At 45.3% G+C, this 21,257-nt stretch overlaps 1 protein-coding gene across 1 annotated transcript in view; it reads right to left on the reverse strand.

Annotated features, from left to right (window-relative positions):
- The window catches only part of vit (vitrin), a 120,962-nt gene that overhangs the window by 19,963 nt on the left and 79,742 nt on the right, over positions 1-21,257 (reverse strand). The window contains exons 10-16 of the mRNA XM_065007789.1: positions 21,111-21,161; positions 15,507-15,581; positions 12,606-12,671; positions 6,711-6,785; positions 4,100-4,168; positions 3,156-3,218; positions 1,945-1,992 (exon numbers count right to left, since the gene is read on the reverse strand). Coding sequence (XP_064863861.1) covers positions 1,945-1,992; positions 3,156-3,218; positions 4,100-4,168; positions 6,711-6,785; positions 12,606-12,671; positions 15,507-15,581; positions 21,111-21,161 — 447 coding nt within the window. The remainder of the gene's footprint in view (positions 1-1,944; positions 1,993-3,155; positions 3,219-4,099; positions 4,169-6,710; positions 6,786-12,605; positions 12,672-15,506; positions 15,582-21,110; positions 21,162-21,257) is intronic.

Genomic DNA, 21,257 nt, shown 5'->3' on the forward strand with positions numbered 1-21,257 from the left:
CTAGCTAACCCTGACCCAGTTTAGTGTAGTCTCGTCCCCAGGCTCAATACTAGCTAACCCTAACCCAGTTTAGTGTAGTCTCGTCCCCAGGCTCAATACTAGCTAACCCTGACCCAGTTTAGTGTAGTCTCGTCCCCAGGCTCAATACTAGCTAACCCTGACCCAGTTTAGTGTAGTCTCGTCCCCAGGCTCAATACTAGCTAACCCTGACCCAGTTTAGTGTAGTCTTGTCCCCAGGCTCAATACTAGAAAAACCCTGACCCAGTTTAGTGTAGTCTCGTCCCCAGGCTCAATACTAGCTAACCCTAACCCACTTTAGTGTACCCTCGTCCCAGGCTCAATACTTGCTAATCCTAACCCACTTTAGTGTAGTCTCGTCCCCAGGCTCAATACTAGCTAACCCTAACCTACTTTAGTGTACCCTCGTCCCAGGCTCAATACTAGCTAACCCTAACCTACTTTAGTGTACCCTCGTCCCAGGCTCAATACTAGCTAACCCTAACCTACTTTAGTGTACCCTCGTCCCAGGCTCAATACTAGCTAACCCTAACCCACTTTAGTGTACCCTCATCCCAGGCTCAATACTAGCTAACCCTGACCCAGTTTAGTGTAGTCTCGTCCCCAGGCTCAATACTAGCTAACCCTGACCCAGTTTAGTGTAGTCTTGTCCCCAGGCTCAATACTAGAAAAACCCTGACCCAGTTTAGTGTAGTCTCGTCCCCAGGCTCAATACTAGCTAACCCTAACCCACTTTAGTGTACCCTCGTCCCAGGCTCAATACTTGCTAATCCTAACCCACTTTAGTGTAGTCTCGTCCCCAGGCTCAATACTAGCTAACCCTAACCTACTTTAGTGTACCCTCGTCCCAGGCTCAATACTAGCTAACCCTAACCTACTTTAGTGTACCCTCGTCCCAGGCTCAATACTAGCTAACCCTGACCTACTTTAGTGTACCCTCGTCCCAGGCTCAATACTAGCTAACCCTAACCCACTTTAGTGTACCCTCGTCCCAGGCTCAATACTAGCTAACCCTAACCTACTTTACTGTAGTCTCGTCCCCAGGCTCAATACTAGCTAACCCTAACCTACTTTAGTGTACCCTCGTCCCAGGCTCAATACTAGCTAACCCTAACCTACTTTAGTGTACCCTCGTCCCAGGCTCAATACTAGCTAACCCTAACCTACTTTAGTGTACCCTCGTCCCAGGCTCAATACTAGCTAACCCTAACCTACTTTAGTGTACCCTCGTCCCAGGCTCAATACTAGCTAACCCTAACCTACTTTAGTGTACCCTCGTCCCCAGGCTCAATACTAACTGGCGGTGGACAACATTATGATTAGTACAACTAAAAATGGCAAACTTGAAACTTTAAGAGCTACCCACCTAGAGCTACCCACCTAGAGCTACCCACCTCTATTGTGGTGAAACTTTAAGAGCTACCCACCTCTAGAGTGGTGAATCTTTAAGAGCTACCCACCTCTAGAGTGGTGAAACTTTAAGAGCTACCCACCTAGAGCTACCCACCTCTAGAGTGGTGAATCTTTAAGAGCTACCCACCTAGAGCTACCCACCTCTAGTGTTTTGAAACTTTAAGAGCTACCCACCTCTAGTGTGTTGAAACTTTAAGAGCTACCCACCTAGAGCTACCCACCTCTAGAGTGGTGAATCTTTAAGAGCTACCCACCTCTAGAGTGGTGAAACTTTAAGAGCTACCCACCTCTAGTGTGGTGAAACTTTAAGAGCTACCCACCTCTAGTGTTTTGAAACTTTAAGCGCTACCCACCTAGAGCTACCCACCTCTAGAGTGGTGAAACTTTAAGAGCTACCCACCTCTAGTGTTTTGAAACTTTAAGAGCTACCCACCTAGAGCTACCCACCTCTAGAGTGGTGAAACTTTAAGAGCTACCCACCTCTAGTGTTTTGAAACTTTAAGAGCTACCCACCTCTAGTGTGAGTTGTGTCTTGTGGCTCGGGGTCTGTGGACTGGGGTGCTGGAAGATACAGACAGAGAATATAGATTCGTCATTGATCCAAAGAGGTGACCATTTTTCATTCAGCCAAATGTTTGGATGTGTGTAGTAGTATTTTCTGGTTGGATGAGCTTGAAAAGCCTCATCCTGCAGGTCTCAGTCCTGTCGGTCTCAGTCCTGTCGGTCTCATCCCTGTCGGTCTCAGCCCTGTCGGTCTCAGCCCTGTCGGTCTCATCCCTGTCGGTCTCATCCCTGTCGGTCTCATCCCTGTCTGTCTCATCCCTGTCTGTCTCATCCCTGTCTGTCTCATCCCTGTCTGTCTCAGCCCTGTCGGTCTCGTCCCTCGTCCCTGTCGGTCTCGTCCCTGTCGGTCTCGTTCCTGTCGGTCTCATCCCTGTCGGTCTCATTCCTGTCAGTCTCAGAAACCAGCTCTTCATTTAAGATGTAGATGCCTTCAACAGTTTCACCAATCCTAACCCTAACCCCAAACCCAACCCTAATCCCAAACCCAACCCTAACCCTAACCCTGATAGAACTAACCCCACCCTAACCCCCACCCTAACCCTAACCCCCACCCTAACCCCCACCCTAACCCCCACCCTAACCCTAACCCCCACCCTAACCCCAACCCTAACCCTAACCCCCACCCTGATAGAACTAACCCCAACCCCAACGCTAACCCTATAGAACAGATGGGTCCAGGCTACTATAATCTGCAGCTCAATGTCCTGAACTGTAGATGCCAGTTGAGCTCGTGTCTTGGGTCCGTAAAGAGCTTGGTTTGGTTTGTGCATTGAGACGTGTGTCTTGGTAGGAGTACTGCGATGCACAAAACCTTTAGAAAACACCCGAACCACACGGTGATGGACAATTCTTGTTTTACAAAATCAAACTTCACGAGCAAAATAAAGTGAATGACTTAAAACAAGGTTGATCCCAAAAAATAAAGATTTTGATCAACCACACCATACAGTATGTGATTGACTCATATTGTATGTATGAAAACAATCAAATCTTTATCTTTCAATGTATATTTTGTTGGGTTGCACATTTCCAGTAAATTTCCCCAAAATTCCCAGGTTTTCCAGAAATCTCGGTTGGATGTTAAACGGAATCAGAAAGAAATGTCAAATTCGAAACCAACGATTAAAAAAAAAAAAACAGAAAATGAAAAAGAAACTTACGGTACTGTCCAAAGTTATAATACCAGCGTTCATACTCGGAGATATCAGGCCTGGGGTCGCGGGCTACACAGGAAAGGGTTTTTACATTACGTTAACTATAATGTTAGTATCACCACCGCGGGCATCATACTGGCTCAGGATGCACACATTTACATGCTTATGATTGGTCAGATTTGTGGCTAAACCAATCACAGACCAGGAAAGAGAAGAACCTTTTAACCTGGGTCATGTTCATTAGGGCACACCGTAGCAAAACAAATATAAAGGTTTCTTAATGGAAAAGGGCAGGTTGTCCCTCCTTGTTTCAGTCCATTTATCTACGCTTTGGTGCCTAGTGAATGTGACCCAGACTTATTCCCATATGTCTAGACTCTATGCCCTTAATGTAAACCATGCCACACGTCCTTCATATACCAGCGTTCTCATGTGGTAGACACATGGCATCTGGAGAGATGTTGGCATGGGATACACTTACAGTGAAATCATAGTAAACTCATGCTCTACATGACACCTGAGTATATCAGTCAACACACCAGTATGGATCTTTACATGCTACGTACACTGATATGAACAGATGTAGATATGTAAGTCCCTGGTCCCTACACACAAGTTGTACAACTGATGTACAACGTATTTTAACGGTTGTGACACACAACAGAGAGTTTTTTTGTTGTTGTTGCACAAAAGTAATTACGCGGTGGACGGTGGAGAAAGCACTCAGCGGTTGTTTAAACATTTTCTACACTCTGTCGTATCACAACCATATAAATTGTATCACAACCAGTTAAATGTGTCGTATACATCAGTCGTACAACCTGAGTGTGTTATGGTGCCCTCTGCGGTGCAGTACCGCGCTGCTCTGAGAGGGGGCAGTAGAGGACGCCTGTGTTGTTGTACTGCAGTACTGCCGCTGTGACTGCTAAGGTGGTGGTTACCTGACTTACCTGTCATCTCTGGCGCTGTCTCCGCCTCGCTCCACGTGTAGCCTGAATCTGGAGCTGCTTGACTTACGTCTGAATGTACAGCAGAGAGGGAAAGACATATTAGTAAAGGATAAGACGCTTGATAAGAGTCGGGCTTAGTTCCATTTCAGTTCTGAATTCCAAGAGTCGGGCTTAGTTCCATTTCAGTTCTGAATTCCAAGAGTCGGGCTTAGTTCCATTTCAGTTCCGAATTCCAAGAGTCGGGCTTCGTTCCATTTCAGTTCCGAATTCCAAGAGTCGGGCTTAGTTCCATTTCAGTTCCGAATTCCAATATATTTGAAATACATTGGCCACAGGACACTTGTAGACAATTGACATATATTGAAATGGGTCTTGACCACTACTCTGGTGTACAGTACCAGTCAAAAGTTTGGACACAGCTACTCATTCCAGGGTTTTTCTTTATTTGTTACTATTTCTTACATTGTAGAATAAGAGTAAAGACGTCAAAACGATGAAATAACGTATATTGAATCATGTAGTAACCAAAGAAATGTTAAATAAATCAACATATATTTGATATTTGAGATTCTTCAAAATGTTAACCCTTTGCCTTGATGACAGCTTTACACACTCTTGGTATTCTCTCAACCAGCTTCATGAGGTAGTCACCTGGAATGCATTTAAATGAACAGGTGTGCCTTGTTAAGTTAATTTGTGGAATTTCTTTCCTTCTTAATGCATTTGAGTCAATCAGTTGTGTTGGGACAAGGTAAGGGGGTATACAGAAGATGGCCCTATTTGGTAAAATACCATATTATGGTAAGAACAGCTCAAATAATCAAAGATAAATGACAGTCTATTACTTTAGGACATGAAGGTCAGTCAATGGGGAACATTTCCTTTAGTAGAAACCACTACTAAAGGACACCAACAAGAAGAAGAGACTTGCTTGGGCCAAGAAACAAGAGCAATGGACATTAGACTGGTGGAATTTGCCCTTTGGTCTGGAGTCCAAATGTGACATTTTGGTTCCAACCGCCGTGTCTTTGTGAGATGCAGAGTAGGTGAACGGATGATCTCTGCATGTGTTCCCAGCGTGAAGCATGGAGGAGGAGGTGGTGTGATGGTGCTTTGTTGGTGACACTGTCAGTGTTTTATTTAGAATTCAAGGCACACTTAACCAGCTTGGCTACCACAACATTCTGCAGCAATAAGCCATCCCATCTGGTTTGCACTTAGTGGAACTATAATTTGTTTATTTACAGGACAATGACCCAACACACCACCAGGCTGAGTAAGGGCTATTTGACCAATAAGGAGAGTGATGGAGTTGATGACTTGGCCTCCACAATCCCCCGACCTCAACCCAATTGAGATGGTTTGGGATGAGTTGGACACGAGAGTGAAGGAAAAGCAGCCAATAAGTGCTCAGCATATGTGGGAAATCCTTCGAGACTGTTGGAAAAGCATTTAAGGTGAAGCTGGTTGAGAGAATGCCAAGAGTGTGCAAAGCTGTCATCAAGGCAAAGGGCGGCTACTTTGAAGAATCTCAAATATAAAATATAATTTGATTTGTTTAACACTTTTTTGGTTACTACATGATTCCATATGTGTTCGTTCATAGTTTTGATGTCTTCACTATTATTCCACAATGTAGAAAATAGTTTAAAATAAATAAAGACAAACAATAAAATCAGTAGGTGTGTCCAAGCTTTTGATTGGCAGAAGGATTAAAAGCCCACACTCAGAATACAACTACTACTACTACTACTACTACTACTACTACTACTACTACTACTACTACCACTACTACTACTACTACTACTACTACTACTACTACTACCACTACCACTACTACTACAGCTACTACTACTACTACTACTACTGCTACTACTACTACCACTACTACTACTACTACTACTACTACTACTACTACTACCACTACTACTACTACTACTACTACTACTACTACTACTACTACTGATACTACTACTACTACTACTGATACTACTACTACTACTACTACTACTACTGATACTACTACTACTACTACTACTACTAATACTACTACCACTACTACTACTAATACTACTACCACTACTACTACTACCACTACCAACTGCTGCTACTACTACTACTGCACTACCACTAATACCTCACTACTACCACTACTACTACTACACCACTGCTGCTGCTACTACTACTACTACTACTAATACTACCACCACTACTACTACTACTACTACTACTACTACTACTAATACTACTACTACTACTGCTACTGCTACTACTACTACTACTACTACTACTACCACTACTACTACTACTACCACTACTAATACTACCACCACTACTACTACTAATACTACTACTACTACTACTACTACTATTATGACTACCACTAGATGGGTTGATACTGTGAACCGTTTTACAACGGTGCGTTAATGAAGATACTTTAATCAAGTTAGTTTAGGATTTACATTATGCTTTGATTATGACCAACTTTAGCAGAATGTTAACTAGATTGGTTTTTGAATGGTTTCATGTATTTAAGTCTTTGTTATGAAGTATTTATGATCTGTTAAAGTATTCTTATTTAGGAGGAATTATTTTCCTCGTCTTTTAGTACCTGTTGGCCGTCTCGCTCCAGGGTACCAATCAGGTCGTGCGAAGGAAGTGGGCGGCCTATCCCTACGAGCCAAAGCTGAGAGGGGGAGGGGTAAGATTAGAATATTGCGTTCATGATGGACAAGCAGTGTGATGATATGCTGTGATGTCATCACTCACTCTGACCAGTGTATGTGTTTATAACATCACTCTGACCAGTGTATGTGTTTATAACATCACTCTGACCAATGCACCATCTGTTCTCTATAAAACAATAAAAAGCAGCGTTATTAGGGAGGTATACACATGTTGCTCAAGACTCATATAGGGCCAGTAAAAAAAATGGAGAATCTTCATTGATTTTAAACTAGGAGTAGATATATAACACCAGGTTGAAAGTTGTTTAGTGATATATATAACACTAGGTTGAAGGCTGTTTTGTGATATATGACACTAGGTTGAAGACTGTTTCGTGATATATGACACCAGGTTGAAGGCTGTTTCGTGATATATGACACTAGGTTGAAGGTGGTTTCGTGATATATGACACTAGGTTGAAGGCTGTTTTGTGATATATGACACTAGGTTGAAGGCTGTTTCGTGATATATGACACTAGGTTGAAGGTTGTTTTGTGATATATGACACTAGGTTGAAAGTTGTTTTGTGATATATGACACTAGGTCGAAGGTTGTTTTGTGATATATGACACTAGGTTGAAGGCTGTTTTGTGATATATGACACTAGGTTGAAAGTTGTTTTGTGATATATGACACTAGGTTGAAGGTGGTTTAGTGATATATAACACTAGGTTGAAGGCTGTTTTGTGATATATAACACTAGGTTGAAAGTTGTTTTGTGATATATGACACTAGGTTGAAGACTGTTTCGTGATATATGACACTAGGTTGAAGGCTGTTTTGTGATATATGACACTAGGTTGAAGGTTGTTTTGTGATATATGACACTAGGTCGAAGGTTGTTTTGTGATATATGACACTAGGTCGAAGGTTGTTTTGTGATATATGACACTAGGTCGAAGGTTGTTTTGTGATATATAACGCTAGGTTGAAGGTTGTTTAGTGATATATAACACTAGGTTGAAGGTTGTTTTGTGATATATGACACTAGGTTGAAGGTTGTTTTGTGATATATATATATATAACACTAGGTTGAAGACTGTTTCGTGATATATGACACTAGGTTGAAGGCTGTTTAGTGATATATAACACTAGGTTGAAGGTTGTTTAGTGATATATAACACTAGGTTGAAGGTTGTTTTGTGATATATATATATAACACTAGGTTGAAGGTTGTTTTGTGATATATAACACCAGGTTGAAGGTTGTTTTGTGATTTATAACGCTAGGTTGAAGGTTGTTTTGTGATTTATAACACTAGGTTGAAGGTTGTTTAGTGATATATAACACCAGGTTGAAGGTTGTTTTGTGATATATAACACTAGGTTGAAGGTTGTTTTCTGCACAGTCTTGCAGGTCTTCTCAAACAGTTGCAACTGTATATGCGTTTGTAAATCAAAACCTTTCTTGAGTTGGGCTCTGGGATGGTGCAACTGTTGAGAATATGAGCCTATGGTTGTGTGGGGGGAAAGGGTTGAGTGTGTATGAGTGTGTGGGGGAAAGGGTTGAGTGTGTATGAGTGTGTGTGGGGGAAAGGGTTGAGTGTGTATGAGTGTGTGGGGGAAAGGGTTGAGTGTGTATGAGTGTGTGGGGGAAAGGGTTGAGTGTGTATGAGTGTGTGGGGGAAAGGGTTGAGTGTGTATGAGTGTGTGGGGGGAAAGGGTTGAGTGTGTATGAGTGTGTGGGGGGAAAGGGTTGAGTGTGTATGAGTGTGTGGGGGGAAAGGGTTGAGTGTGTATGAGTGTGTGGGGGGAAAGGGTTGAGTGTGTATGAGTGTATCCCACAACTGTTGAGAAGGAGTAAAAGATGTTAGGGACAATAGAGGATGATTCACAACAATTGTTTGCTAATATAATAATTGCTTGTAATAATATAATTTTGGTAATGGTGAGACTAGTGAGAGGTAAAATCGTTTTCATAAATTTCCTACATTACTACAAATATTAATAGCTAATTATAGAAAATAAGAAACAGGATTTTAAAAATATATATTTTGATGGCTACATATAATACAATTCGAGGTGAGGGCGATGGAAATGTATTTGGTGGTTGATCTACTTCTGTTCTGTAAATGGCACTGTGTGCTCTTTTCCAAGGATGGGTCCCAGTCTCTTCAGGGCTATGAGATACGAGGGGGTCTGCCGGGCATTGGGATGACAACAGAGTTCGGGATGAGGTGGGCTTTTAGCGGGTGGAATGGTGGGGACCAATTGGAGGTTTTAATTAGTAGCAATGCAAATATCATGGTACAGCTATATAGACACTCAATCATCATGTTACTTTTTAATGGTACGTTTACAAACATATATTTTGATAAATATAATTGAAAGGTGTGTCTCATTATGATAGGTGGTGAAATAAGTATAGCCAGTTATAATTGTAATGGCCTTGCAGATAGTAAGAAAAGACCATCAGTATTTACCTGGCTTAAAGAGAAGGAATATAATATCTATTGTTTACAGGAAACTCATTCAACAGTTTTAGATGAAGTTTTGTGGAAAAAGAACTGGAGGGGGGGGCGAAATATACTTCTCCCATGGGCAAAGAAATTGAAAAGGGGTGATGGTTTTAATTAACAGTAATTTTGATCCAAATGTGTAAATTGTCCAAACAGATCCTCAAGGTAGATGGATAATTTTAAATATGTTATTGGACAATAAACAGATATGGCTTTATTAACCTATACGGTCTGAATAATGATGATCCACGCTTCTTTGAAAATATATATATGAATTTACAAGCAACACTAGACTCTATTATTATGGTGGGAGATTTTAATACGGTCTTAAATACAGTTAGATGGCAATAAAAACTGTACCGTAGAGCCACAGGATAAGTTAGAGGAAAAACAAATGGAGGAACGTATTCAAGAAAGATCCAGTGTAATAGATTATAAAAAATAAAGCAAACTGGATGGGGGAATATGGGGAGAAATTTTTCAATCTTCAATATAGAAATGCTACCAAAGAAAATGTATTAAAACTTGTTACAAATGATGGAGTCACGCATGATTCACCAAATGATATTTTGAAAGAGGAAGTAAAGTACTTTTAAGAATATGTTTTCGTTTCAGGCTCCTCCATCTCCACTAACTGAAACTAATTGTATGGATGTTTTTCCTAATAATAATGTATAATGAACATCTGTACAGTAAGACACATGTTAAAAGCCACATTACAGAGGAGGAACTGCTTGAGGCAATTGGGGCCTTTAAGTCTGGGGAAAACTCCAGGGCTGGATGTCATACCAGTGGAAGTATACCAAACGCTTTTTTTATGTACTCAGAGGACCATTATTAGCGTGTTTTATCCACTCCTATATAAATGGTAGATTATCAGACACTCAACAAGAAGGTCTGATTTCATTATTACTGAAACAGGACCCAAGTGGTATATATAAAGATCCAGTCTATTTAAAAAATTGGAGACCTCTTTACACTTCAGTGTTGTGATGCAAAAATCCTAGCAAAATGCTTCGCGCATAGAATTAAAAAAGTATTGTCAGATATTATTCATCCTAATCAGACAGTTTTTTTTACATGGACTATACATTGGAGATAATATAAGACAAGTACTGGAAACAATAGAATACTATGAAATATCGGGGAAACCAGGCATGGTTTTCATAGCTGATTTTGAAAAGGCTTTTGATAAAGTACGACTGGAGCTTATATATAAATGCCTAGAATACTTACATTTTGGTGAATCTCTTAGAAAATGCAACCAGCAGGTGTAAAATAGTAAATAATGGCTACTTCTCAGAAAGTTTTAAACTATCTAGAGGAGTAACAAAAACAAGGTTGTCCACTATCGGCATATCTATTTATTATTGCCATTGAAATGTTAGCTGTTAAAATTAGATTCTACAATAATATTAAGGGATTAGAAACCAGGGTTTAAAAACTAAGGTGTCGTTGTACACTGATGATTCATGTTTTCTTTTAAAACCACAATTAGAGATACCTGTCTATCTGTGGAGAAATAACCCTGATTAACTCTTTAGTCATATCACAGTTGACCTATTTGCTTATGGTTTTGCCTACACCTACTGACCTGCTTTTTAAATTATATGAACAAAAAATAGAGGGCAGAAATGATTAAATATTAAAGCATTAGACCTCTCACTAAAGGCATCAGTCATGCAAAAGTTATATTTAAATCCAAACTGGTTCTCTAGTAAATTGGTAGGAATGTCTCATCCTATATTCAGGAAGGGCTTTTTCCCCTTTATTCAGATTATACCTGCTCACTTTCGGTTGTTTAAAAAGGAAATAATCTCCAAAATATCGTTATTTTTTAAACTAGCCTTAGGAAGTTGCAATTTCAGTTTAATCCACCTGAAAAGACAAAACAAATAATACAACAAATATTGTGGTTAAACTCAAATATACCAATTGAGTAAAAACAAATGTATTTTTTGAAGAATTAAAAAAAAAAGGTATAATTTTTGTGAATGATATCATAAATAGGACGGGTGGAGTTATGTTACACATGCAGCTAACACAGACATATGGAAATGTCTGCTCTACCCAAAATTACAACCAATTAAATGCAGCATTACCACAAAAATGGAAGAGGCAAGTAGAAGGGGAAAAAGTAAGGAACTTGTATGTCGGCCCTGTATTAAAGAACATAAATGGTTAAAGAAAAGTGTGATAAATAAAAACATAAATTTAATTTAAGGACCAAAAAAACGGACCGCTGTGCCATATAAATTGCAAAATAGTTGGGAAGAGAATTTTTCCATTTTCAATTGCACATTTTAGAATTGATATGTAGCTAGTTTTTGGTCACAGGTCCAGGAGTGGCTGCAGGTAGCAATATTGGGTGATTTGAAAAGCCACAGTCAATCAATCAATAATATAATAATTATTTTAGCAAAAATTTAAATTTTTAATTTACAATCTGTAGAAGCTATGAGAATAGAAAGGTTCAATAATTTTGTGATGCATCACAGCACAGTTGAAAATATATGGCAAATAGAAATCCAATATGGATGGTGTTGAGAGATCGATGGGAGGGGTTGAATGGAGCTGAAGGGTGGGACTAATAGCAAGAAAAACCATGTAAAGTATACAGGGTCTGTAAAATGTCTATAGGTTCAGAACAAATAGAAATCAAACTGGATGGACATCAGAAATAGAGGAAGGACTAAAAACAAACAAAATATAACTATTGTAAAATAGATTGTGTCTGTAAAATGTGTATACGATGTATAAACTGAAGGTAGAAGCCTAAGTGTTTATTGGTTAACTCCAATTGGGGGATCGGTGGTAGGGTTTGGGGATAATAAGGTATATTCTAAAAAAGTATGTATATCTATATAGGTACGTGTATGTAGATACAGTGGGGCAAAAAAGTATTTAGTCAGCCACAAATTGTGCAAGTTCTCCCACTTTAAAAGATGAGAGAGGCCTGTAATTTTCATCATAGGTACACTTCAACTATGACAGACAAAATTAGAAAAAAAATCCAGAAAATCACATTGTAGGATTATTTATGATTTTATTTAAATTAGGGTGGAAAATAAGTATTTGGTCACCTACCAACAAGCAAGATTTCTGGCTCTCACAGACCTGTAACTTCTTCTCTAAGAGGCTCCTCTGTGTGTGTGTGTGTGTGTGTGTGTAATGTGCAGGGCTCATTAGAAAAAGAGAGGGGTCCCAGTTTGATTAATCACTACACACTAACTTTCAGTAACTGTACTCAGATATATTAAGTGCAACAGGATCCCTCAAAGGTTTTGAGTAAATGGCAGCAAGGTGGCTGTGCACACTTACTGGGGTTGTTCTGTTGCTGCTGCTGGTTCCTCTCTGCTGGGACCATCTGTACAACTCGGTTGAAAGCTGCTCAGCAATGGGAGAGAGGGAGGGGGATGGGGAGGGGGAGGGAGGGAGGAGGGAGGGAAGGGGGAGAGGGAGGGAGGGGGGAGAGGGAGAGAGAAATGAAGGCTAATCCATGAGAGAAATTGCCAAGAAACTGCAGATCTCGTACAAAGCTGTGTACTACTCCCTTCACAGAACAGTGCAAACTGTCTCTAACCAGAATAGAAAGAGGAGTGGGAACAAGAATAGACTGACGAGTTTCAGAAGAAAGTTATTTGTTTCTAGCCATTTTGAGCCTGTAATCAGGCCCCAACCTAATAACCCAGGGAGGCCCCTACCTATAACCCAGGGAGGCCCCTACCTAATAACCAAGTAACCTAGGGAGGCCCCTACCTAATAACCTCATAACCCAGGGAGGCCCCTACCTAATAACCTCATAACCCAGGGAGGCCCCTACCTAATAACCTCATAACCCAGGGAGGCCCCTACCTAATAACCTCATAACCCAGGGAGGCCCCTACCTAATAACCTCTAACCCAGGGAGGCCCCTACCCATAACCCAGGCTGGCCCCTACCTAATAACCTCATAACCCAGGGAGGCCCCTACCCATAACCCAGGCTGGCCCCTACCTAATAACCTCTAACCCAGGGAGGCCCCTACCCATAACCCAGGCTGGCCCCTACCTAATAACCTCATAACCCAGGGAGGCCCCTACCTAATAACCCAGGGAGGCCCCTACCTAATAACCTATAACCCAGGGAGGCCCCTACCTATAACCTCTATCCCTGGGAGGCCCCTACCTATAACCTCTATCCCAGGGAGACCCCTACCTATAACCTCTATCCCAGGGAGGCCCCTACCTATAACCTCTATCCCAGGGAGGCCCCTACCTATAACCTCTATCCCAGGGAGGCCCCTACCTATAACCTCTATCCCAGGAAGACCCCTACCTATAACCTCTATCCCAGGGAGGCCCCTACCAATAACCTCTATAACCCAGGGAGGCCCCTACCTATAACCTCTATCCCAGGGAGGCCCCTACCTATAATCTCTAACCCAGGGAGGCCCCTACCTATAACCTCTATCCCAGGGAGGCCCCTACCTATAACCTATAACCCAGGGAGGCCCCTTCCTATAACCTCTAACCCAGGGTGGCCCCTACCTATAACCCAGGGAGGCCCCTACCTATAACCCAGGGAGGCCCCTACCTAATAACCTCTAACCCAGGGAGGCCCCTACCTATAAGGCCCCTACCTATAACCCAGGGAGGCCCCTACCTATAAATAACCCAGGAGGCCTAACCCCTACCTATAACCCAGGGAGGCCCCTACCTATAACCCAGGGAACCCAGGAGGCCCCCCTAATACCTATAACCCAGGGAGGCCCCTACCTAATAACCCTACCTCTAACCCAGGGAGGCCCCTACCTAATAACCCAGGAGGCCCCTACCTAATAACCCAGGGAGGCCCCCCCTAACCTCTAACCCAGGAGGCCCCTAACCTAACCCAGGGAGGCCCCTACCTAAATTCCAGGGAACCTACCTATAACCCAGGGAGGCCCCTACCTACCTAACCCAGGGAGGCCCCTACCTAACCCAGGGAGGCCCCTACCTAATAACCCAGGGAGGCCCCTACCTATAACCCAGGGAGGCCCCCTCTAACCCAGGAGGCCCCTACCTAGGGAGACCCCTAACCCAGGAGGCCCCTACCTAATAACCTAATAACCCAGGGTGGCCCCTACCTAATAACCCAGGGAGGCCCCTACCTATAACCCAGGGAGGCCCCTACCTATAACCCAGGGAGGCCCCTACCTATAACCTCTAACCCAGGGAGGCCCCTACCTCTAACCCAGGGAGGCCCCTACCTAATAACCCAGGGAGGCCCCTACCTATAACCCAGGGAGGCCCCTACCTATAACCTCTAACCCAGGGAGGCCCCTACCTCTAACCCAGGGAGGCCCCTACCTAATAACCCAGGGAGGCCCCTACCTAATAACCCAGGGAGGCCCCTACCTAATAACCCAGGGAGGCCCCTACCTCTAACCCAGGGAGGCCCCTACCTAATAACCCAGGGAGGCCCCTACCTAATAACCCAGGGAGGCCCCTACCTAATAACCCAGGGAGGCCCCTACCTATAACCCAGGGAGGCCCCTACCTAACCCAGGGAGGCCCCTACCTCTAACCCAGGGAGGCCCCTACCTCTAACCCAGGGAGGCCCCTACCTCTAACCCAGGGAGGCCCCTACCTCTAACCCAGGGAGGCCCCTACCTCTAACCCAGGGAGGCCCCTACCTAATAACCCAGGGAGGCCCCTACCCTAACCCAGGGAACCCAGGAGGCCCCCCTACCTAATAACCCAGGGAGCCCCCCTAACCCAGGGAGGCCCCTACCTCTAACCCAGGGAGGCCCCTACCTCAAACCCAGGGAGGCCCCTACCTATAACCCAGGGAGGCCCCTACCTAATAACCTAATAACCCAGGGTGGCTCCTACCTAATAACCCAGGGAGGCACCTACCTAATAACCCAGGGAGGCCCCTACCTAATAACCCAGGGAGGCCCCTACCTCTAACCCAGGGAGGCCCCTACCTCTAACCCAGGGAGGCCCCTACCTCTAACCCAGGGAGGCCCCTACCTCTAACCCAGGGAGGCCCCAAGGCTAAGTTACTGTAAAGGGCTTTCTAAATCAAATGATTGATTGATGTGGGGGTGTGACAGCAGGTTTAGGGCTGGTTGTATCCTAGCATAGGGTGAGTTGTGGGGTGTCACCCTGCTGCCTCCGGTCTCACTACCTGTGTCTAGTCTGGGGGAAGGGGAGTGTCTAGGTTGGGGTTAGGGTGGGTTGAGGGTTGAGCTCTGACCTGTCCCGGAGTGGTGGCCGGGGACTGGTTGTCTCCTGATGGTAGGAGACCCGACAGCCTCTGGTCTCCTTAGACCTGTACCCAGCAGAGAGAACATCAGGGACTGAATCATAGACAGAGTGTGCGTCCCAAATAGCGCCCTATTCCCCTAGTAGTGCACTATATAGGGGATATGGTGCTAATTAGGATGCAGTGGTTGTTTTTCTATGAAATGGACATAATGGCTTGTGTCCATTCCCATCAGATAACAATGTAGCGGATAGAATATAACAGACAGAGAATCCTTTCGAAATATAAAATAATGAGGCTACATTGAACAACTAAAGCTATCCTCTATGTCTAATAAAAACATTAAGAAAACATCCCATATACAACATTAAGAAAACATCCCATATACAACATTAAGAAAACATCCCATATAAAACTAGACACTGTGAAACATCCCATTTAAAACTAGACACTGTGAAACATCCCATATACAACTAGACACTGTGAAACATCCCATATAAAACTAGACACTGTGAAACATCCCATATACAACTAGACACTGTGAAACATCCCATATACAACTAGACACTGTGAAACATCCCATATACAACTAGACACTGTGAAACATCCCATATAAAACTAGACACTGTGAAACATCCCATATAAAACTAGACACTGTGAAACATCCCATTTAAAACTAGACACTGTGAAACATCCCATATAAAACTAGACACTGTGAAACATCCCATATAAAACTAGACACTGTGAAACATCCCATATAAAACTAGACACTGTGAAACATCCCATTTAAAACTAGACACTGTGAAACATCCCATTTAAAACTAGACACTGTGAAACATCCCATCTAAAACTAGACACTGTGAAACAACCCATATAAAACTAGACACTGTGAAACATCCCATTTAAAACTAGACACTGTGAAACATCCCATATAAAACTAGACACTGTGAAACATCCCATTTAAAACTAGACACTGTGAAACATCCCATATAAAACTAGACACTGTGAAACATCCCATTTAAAACTAGACACTGTGAAACATCCCATATAAAACTAGACACTGTGAAACATCCCATATAAAACTAGACACTGTGAAACATCCCATATAAAACTCGACACTGTGAAACATCCCATTTAAAACTAGACACTGTGAAACATCCCATATAAAACTAGACACTGTGAAACATCCCATATAAAACTAGACACTGTGAAACATCCCATATAAAACTAGACACTGTGAAACATCCCATATAAAACTAGACACTGTGAAACAACCCATATAAAACTAGACACTGTGAAACATCCCATATAAAACTAGACACTGTGAAACATCCCATTTAAAACTAGACACTGTGAAACATCCCATATAAAACTAGACACTGTGAAACATCCCATTTAAAACTAGACACTGTGAAACATCCCATATAAAACTAGACACTGTGAAACATCCCATTTAAAACTAGACACTGTGAAACATCCCATATAAAACTAGACACTGTGAAACATCCCATATAAAACTAGACACTGTGAAACATCCCATTTAAAACTAGACACTGTGAAACATCCCATTTAAAACTAGACACTGTGAAACATCCCATCTACAACTAGACCCTGTTATATACATTCTTCTCAATGCAAATATCCTTCTAAATCAGGGAGTGGTGTACAGTGCAGTACACTGCTAAACATTCAAGATGTTTGGCACAGTGATCAGATGTGTTGGGTATGTGAGAGTGAGAGTGAGAGGGGGGGAGAGGGGGGAGAGAGGGGGCGGGGGGAGAGAGGGGCGGGGGAGAGAGGGAGAGAGAGGGAGAAAGAGAGGGGGAGAGAGAGAGAGAGAGGGAGAGAGAGAGGGAGAGAGGGGGAGAGAGGGAGAAAGAGAGGGGAGAGAGAAGGAGAGGGGGAGAGAGAGGGAGAGAGAGAGGAGAGAGAGAGGGAGAGAAGGGTGAGAGGGAAAGAGAGGGGAGAGAGGGAGGGGGAGAGAGAGAGAGGGAGAGGGACACAGAAGGACAGAGAGGGAGAGAGAGAGAGGGAGAGAGAGAGAGGGAGAGGGAGAGAGAGGGAGAGGGAGAGCGAGAGAGGGAGAGAGAGAGAGTAAGAGGGAGGGAGAGAGGGATCACAGATAGGGCAGACGGACAGAGAGGGATTAATCAGGACAACAGGATTCGGGGGATGAGAGGTCTAGTGGTATACAGACATAGTAACAGATACAGGACAGGAGGTGAATGGGCCACAGACTCAGACAAAGACTCAGAGTCTGGGTTAAGGACAACAGAACATGGACTGGTCCAGACCAGAACATTCCAGACCAGTTCCGGAACTCCACAGTGGATCTAGTAACCGTGGTACTACAGACAGCTGTGCACATAGACACCAGAGGAACCGAGACTGGGGATTACAGCCCAGGCAGAGAAGAAAGAAAGGATTGAGAAAGATAACAAAATAGAAGGGATATGAGAACATATAAACAAGAAGACAACTCCAGCAGTGTGTGAAACAGACAGACAGACAGACAGACAGACAGACAGACAGACAGACAGACAGACAGACAGACAGACAAGATTGAGAGAGAAAGAGAGTCCTAGGCTGGCCAGCGGTGTAGATGGAGGAGGGCAGACGGTGTAGATGGAGGAGGGCAGACAGAGGGTAGATGGAGGAGGGCAGATGGTGTAGAGGGAGGAGGGCAGAGAGAGTGTAGATGGAGGAGGGCAGACAGAGTGTAGATGGAGGAGGGCAGATGGTGTAGAGGGAGGAGGGCAGAGAGAGTGTAGATGGAGGAGGGCAGACAGGGTGTAGATGGAGGAGGGCAGATGGTGTAGAGGGAGGAGGGCAGACAGGGGGTAGAGGGAGGAGGGCAGACGGTGTAGAGGGAGGAGGGCAGACAGGGTGTAGAGGGAGGAGGGCAGACGGTATAGAGGGAGGAGGGCAGACAGGGGGTAGAGGGAGGAGGGCAGATGGTGTAGAGGGAGGAGGGCAGACAGGGTGTAGAAGGAGGAGGGTAGACGGTGTAGAGGGAGGAGGGTAGACGGTGTAGAGGGAGGAGGTAGTAGACGGTGTAGAGGGAGGAGGGTAGACGGTGTAGAGGGAGGAGGGCAGACGGTGTAGAGGGAGGAGGGCAGACGGTGTAGAGGGAGGAGGGCAGACGGTGTAGAGGGAGGAGGGCAGACGGTATAGAGGGAGGAGGTCAGACGGTATAGAGGGAGGAGGGCAGACAGGGGGTAGAGGGAGGAGGGCAGATGGTGTAGAGGAGGAGGGCAGAAGGTGTAGAGGGAGGAGGGCAGAAGGTGTAGAGGGAGGAAGGCAGACGGTATAGAGGGAGGAGGGCAGACGGTATAGAGGGAGGAGGGCAGACGGTATAGAGGGAGGAGGGCAGACGGTATAGAGGGAGGAGGGCAGACGGTATAGAGGGAGGAGGGCAGACGGTATAGAGGGAGCAGGGCAGACGGTGTAGAGGGTGGAGGGCAGACGGTGTAGAGGGAGGAGGGCAGACGGTGTAGAGGGAGGAGGGCAGACGGTGTAGAGGGAGGAGGGCAGAAGGTGTAGATGGAGGAGGGCAGACGGTATAGAGGGAGGAGGGCAGACAGGGGGTAGAGGGAGGAGGGCAGATGGTGTAGAGGGAGGAGGGCAGACAGGGTGTAGAAGGAGGAGGGTAGACGGTGTAGAGGGAGGAGGGTAGACGGTGTAGAGGGAGGAGGGTAGACGGTGTAGAGGGAGGAGGGTAGACGGTGTAGAGGGAGGAGGGTAGACGGTGTAGAGGGAGGAGGGCAGACGGTGTAGAGGGAGGAGGGCAGACGGTGTAGAGGGAGGAGGGCAGACGGTATAGAGGGAGGAGGGCAGACAGTGGGTAGAGGGAGGAGGGCAGACAGTGGGTAGAGGGAGGAGGGCAGATGGTGTAGAGGGAGGAGGGCAGAAGGTGTAGAGGGAGGAGGGCAGAAGGTGTAGAGGGAGGAGGGCAGACGGTATAGAGGGAGGAGGGCAGACGGTATAGAGTTAGGAGGGCAGACGGTATAGAGGGAGGAGGGCAGACGGTATAGAGGGAGGAGGGCAGACGGTATAGAGGGAGGAGGGCAGACGGTATAGAGGGAGGAGGGCAGACGGTATAGAGGGAGGAGGGCAGACGGTGTAGAGGGTGGAGGGCAGACGGTGTAGAGGGAGGAGGGCAGACGGTGTAGAGGGAGGAGGGCAGACGGTGTAGAGGGAGGAGGGCAGAAGGTGTAGAGGGAGGAGGGCAGACGGTATAGAGGGAGGAGGGCAGACGGTATAGAGGGAGGAGGGCAGACAGGGGGTAGAGGGAGGAGGGCAGATGGTGTAGAGGGAGGAGGGCAGAAGGTGTAGAGGGAGGAGGGCAGAAGGTGTAGAGGGAGGAGGGCAGAAGGTGTAGAGGGAGGAGGGCAGACGGTATAGAGGGAGGAGGGCAGACGGTGTAGAGGAAGGAGGGAGACGGTGTAGAGGGAGGAGGCAGACGGTGTAGATGGAGGAGGGCAGACGGTGTAGATGGAGGAGGGCAGACAGGGGGTAGAGGGAGGAGGCAGACAGTGTAGATGGAGGGGTGCAGACGGTGTAGAGGGAGGAGGCAGACGGTGTAGATGGAGGAGGGCAGATGGTGTAGAGGGAGGAGGGCAGACGGTGTAGAGGGAGGAGGCAGACAGTGTAGAGGGAGGAGGCAGACAGTGTAGAGGGAGGAGGCAGACGGTGTAGAGGGAGGAGGGCAGACGGTGTAGAGGGAGGAGGGCAGACAGTGTAGAGGGAGGAGGCAGACAGTGTAGATGGAGGAGGGCAGATGGTGTAGAGGGAGGAGGCAGACAGTGTAGATGGAGGAGGGCAGATGGTGTAGAGGGAGGAGGGCAGAGGACTACAGACAGATGACTACAGACAGTTGACTACAGACAGAGGACTATAGACAGAGGACTATAGACAGAGTACCACAGACAGAGGACTACAGACAGAGGACTACAGACAGAGGACTACAGACAGAGGGCTACAGACAGAGGACTACAGACAGAGGGCTACAGACAGAGGGCTACAGACAGAGGGCTACAGACAGAGGACTACAGACAGAGGGCTACAGACAGAGGACTACAGACAGAGGACCACAGACAGAGGACTACAGACAGAGGGCTACAGACAGAGGACTACAGACAGAGGACCACAGACAGAGGACCACAGACAGAGGTCCACAGACAGAGGGCTACAGACAGAGGGCTACAGACAGAGGGCTACAGACAGAGGGCTACAGACAGAGGACTACAGAAGGAGGACTACAGACAGAGGGCTACAGACAGAGGACTACAGACAGAGGACCACAGACAGAGGACTACAGACAGAGGGCTACAGACAGAGGGCTACAGAAAGAGGGCTACAGACAGAGGGCTACAGACAGAGGACTACAGACAGAGGACTACAGACAGAGGACTACAGACAGAGGACTACAGACAGAGGGCTACAGACAGAGGACTACAGACAGAGGGCTACAGACAGAGGACTACAGACAGAGGACTAGAGACAGAGGACTAGAGACAGAGGACTAGAGACAGAGGACTACAGACAGAGGACGACATCAGGATGACATCAGGATGACATCGACGGTGTGATTACCTGCTTTGGCTCGTGATGGAAACCTACTGGTGTAGGTACCGCCTCTGATGGCTTTGAATAAGACATTTACACACGTCAAAGTGATGCTCATTTCAGTTTTTTTTGCCCTAGCACTACACAGATGATTTGAATAATCAACGCTTGAAG

Source organism: Oncorhynchus nerka, linkage group LG23, assembly GCF_034236695.1.
Source record: "Oncorhynchus nerka isolate Pitt River linkage group LG23, Oner_Uvic_2.0, whole genome shotgun sequence".
NCBI lineage: Eukaryota > Metazoa > Chordata > Actinopteri > Salmoniformes > Salmonidae > Oncorhynchus > Oncorhynchus nerka.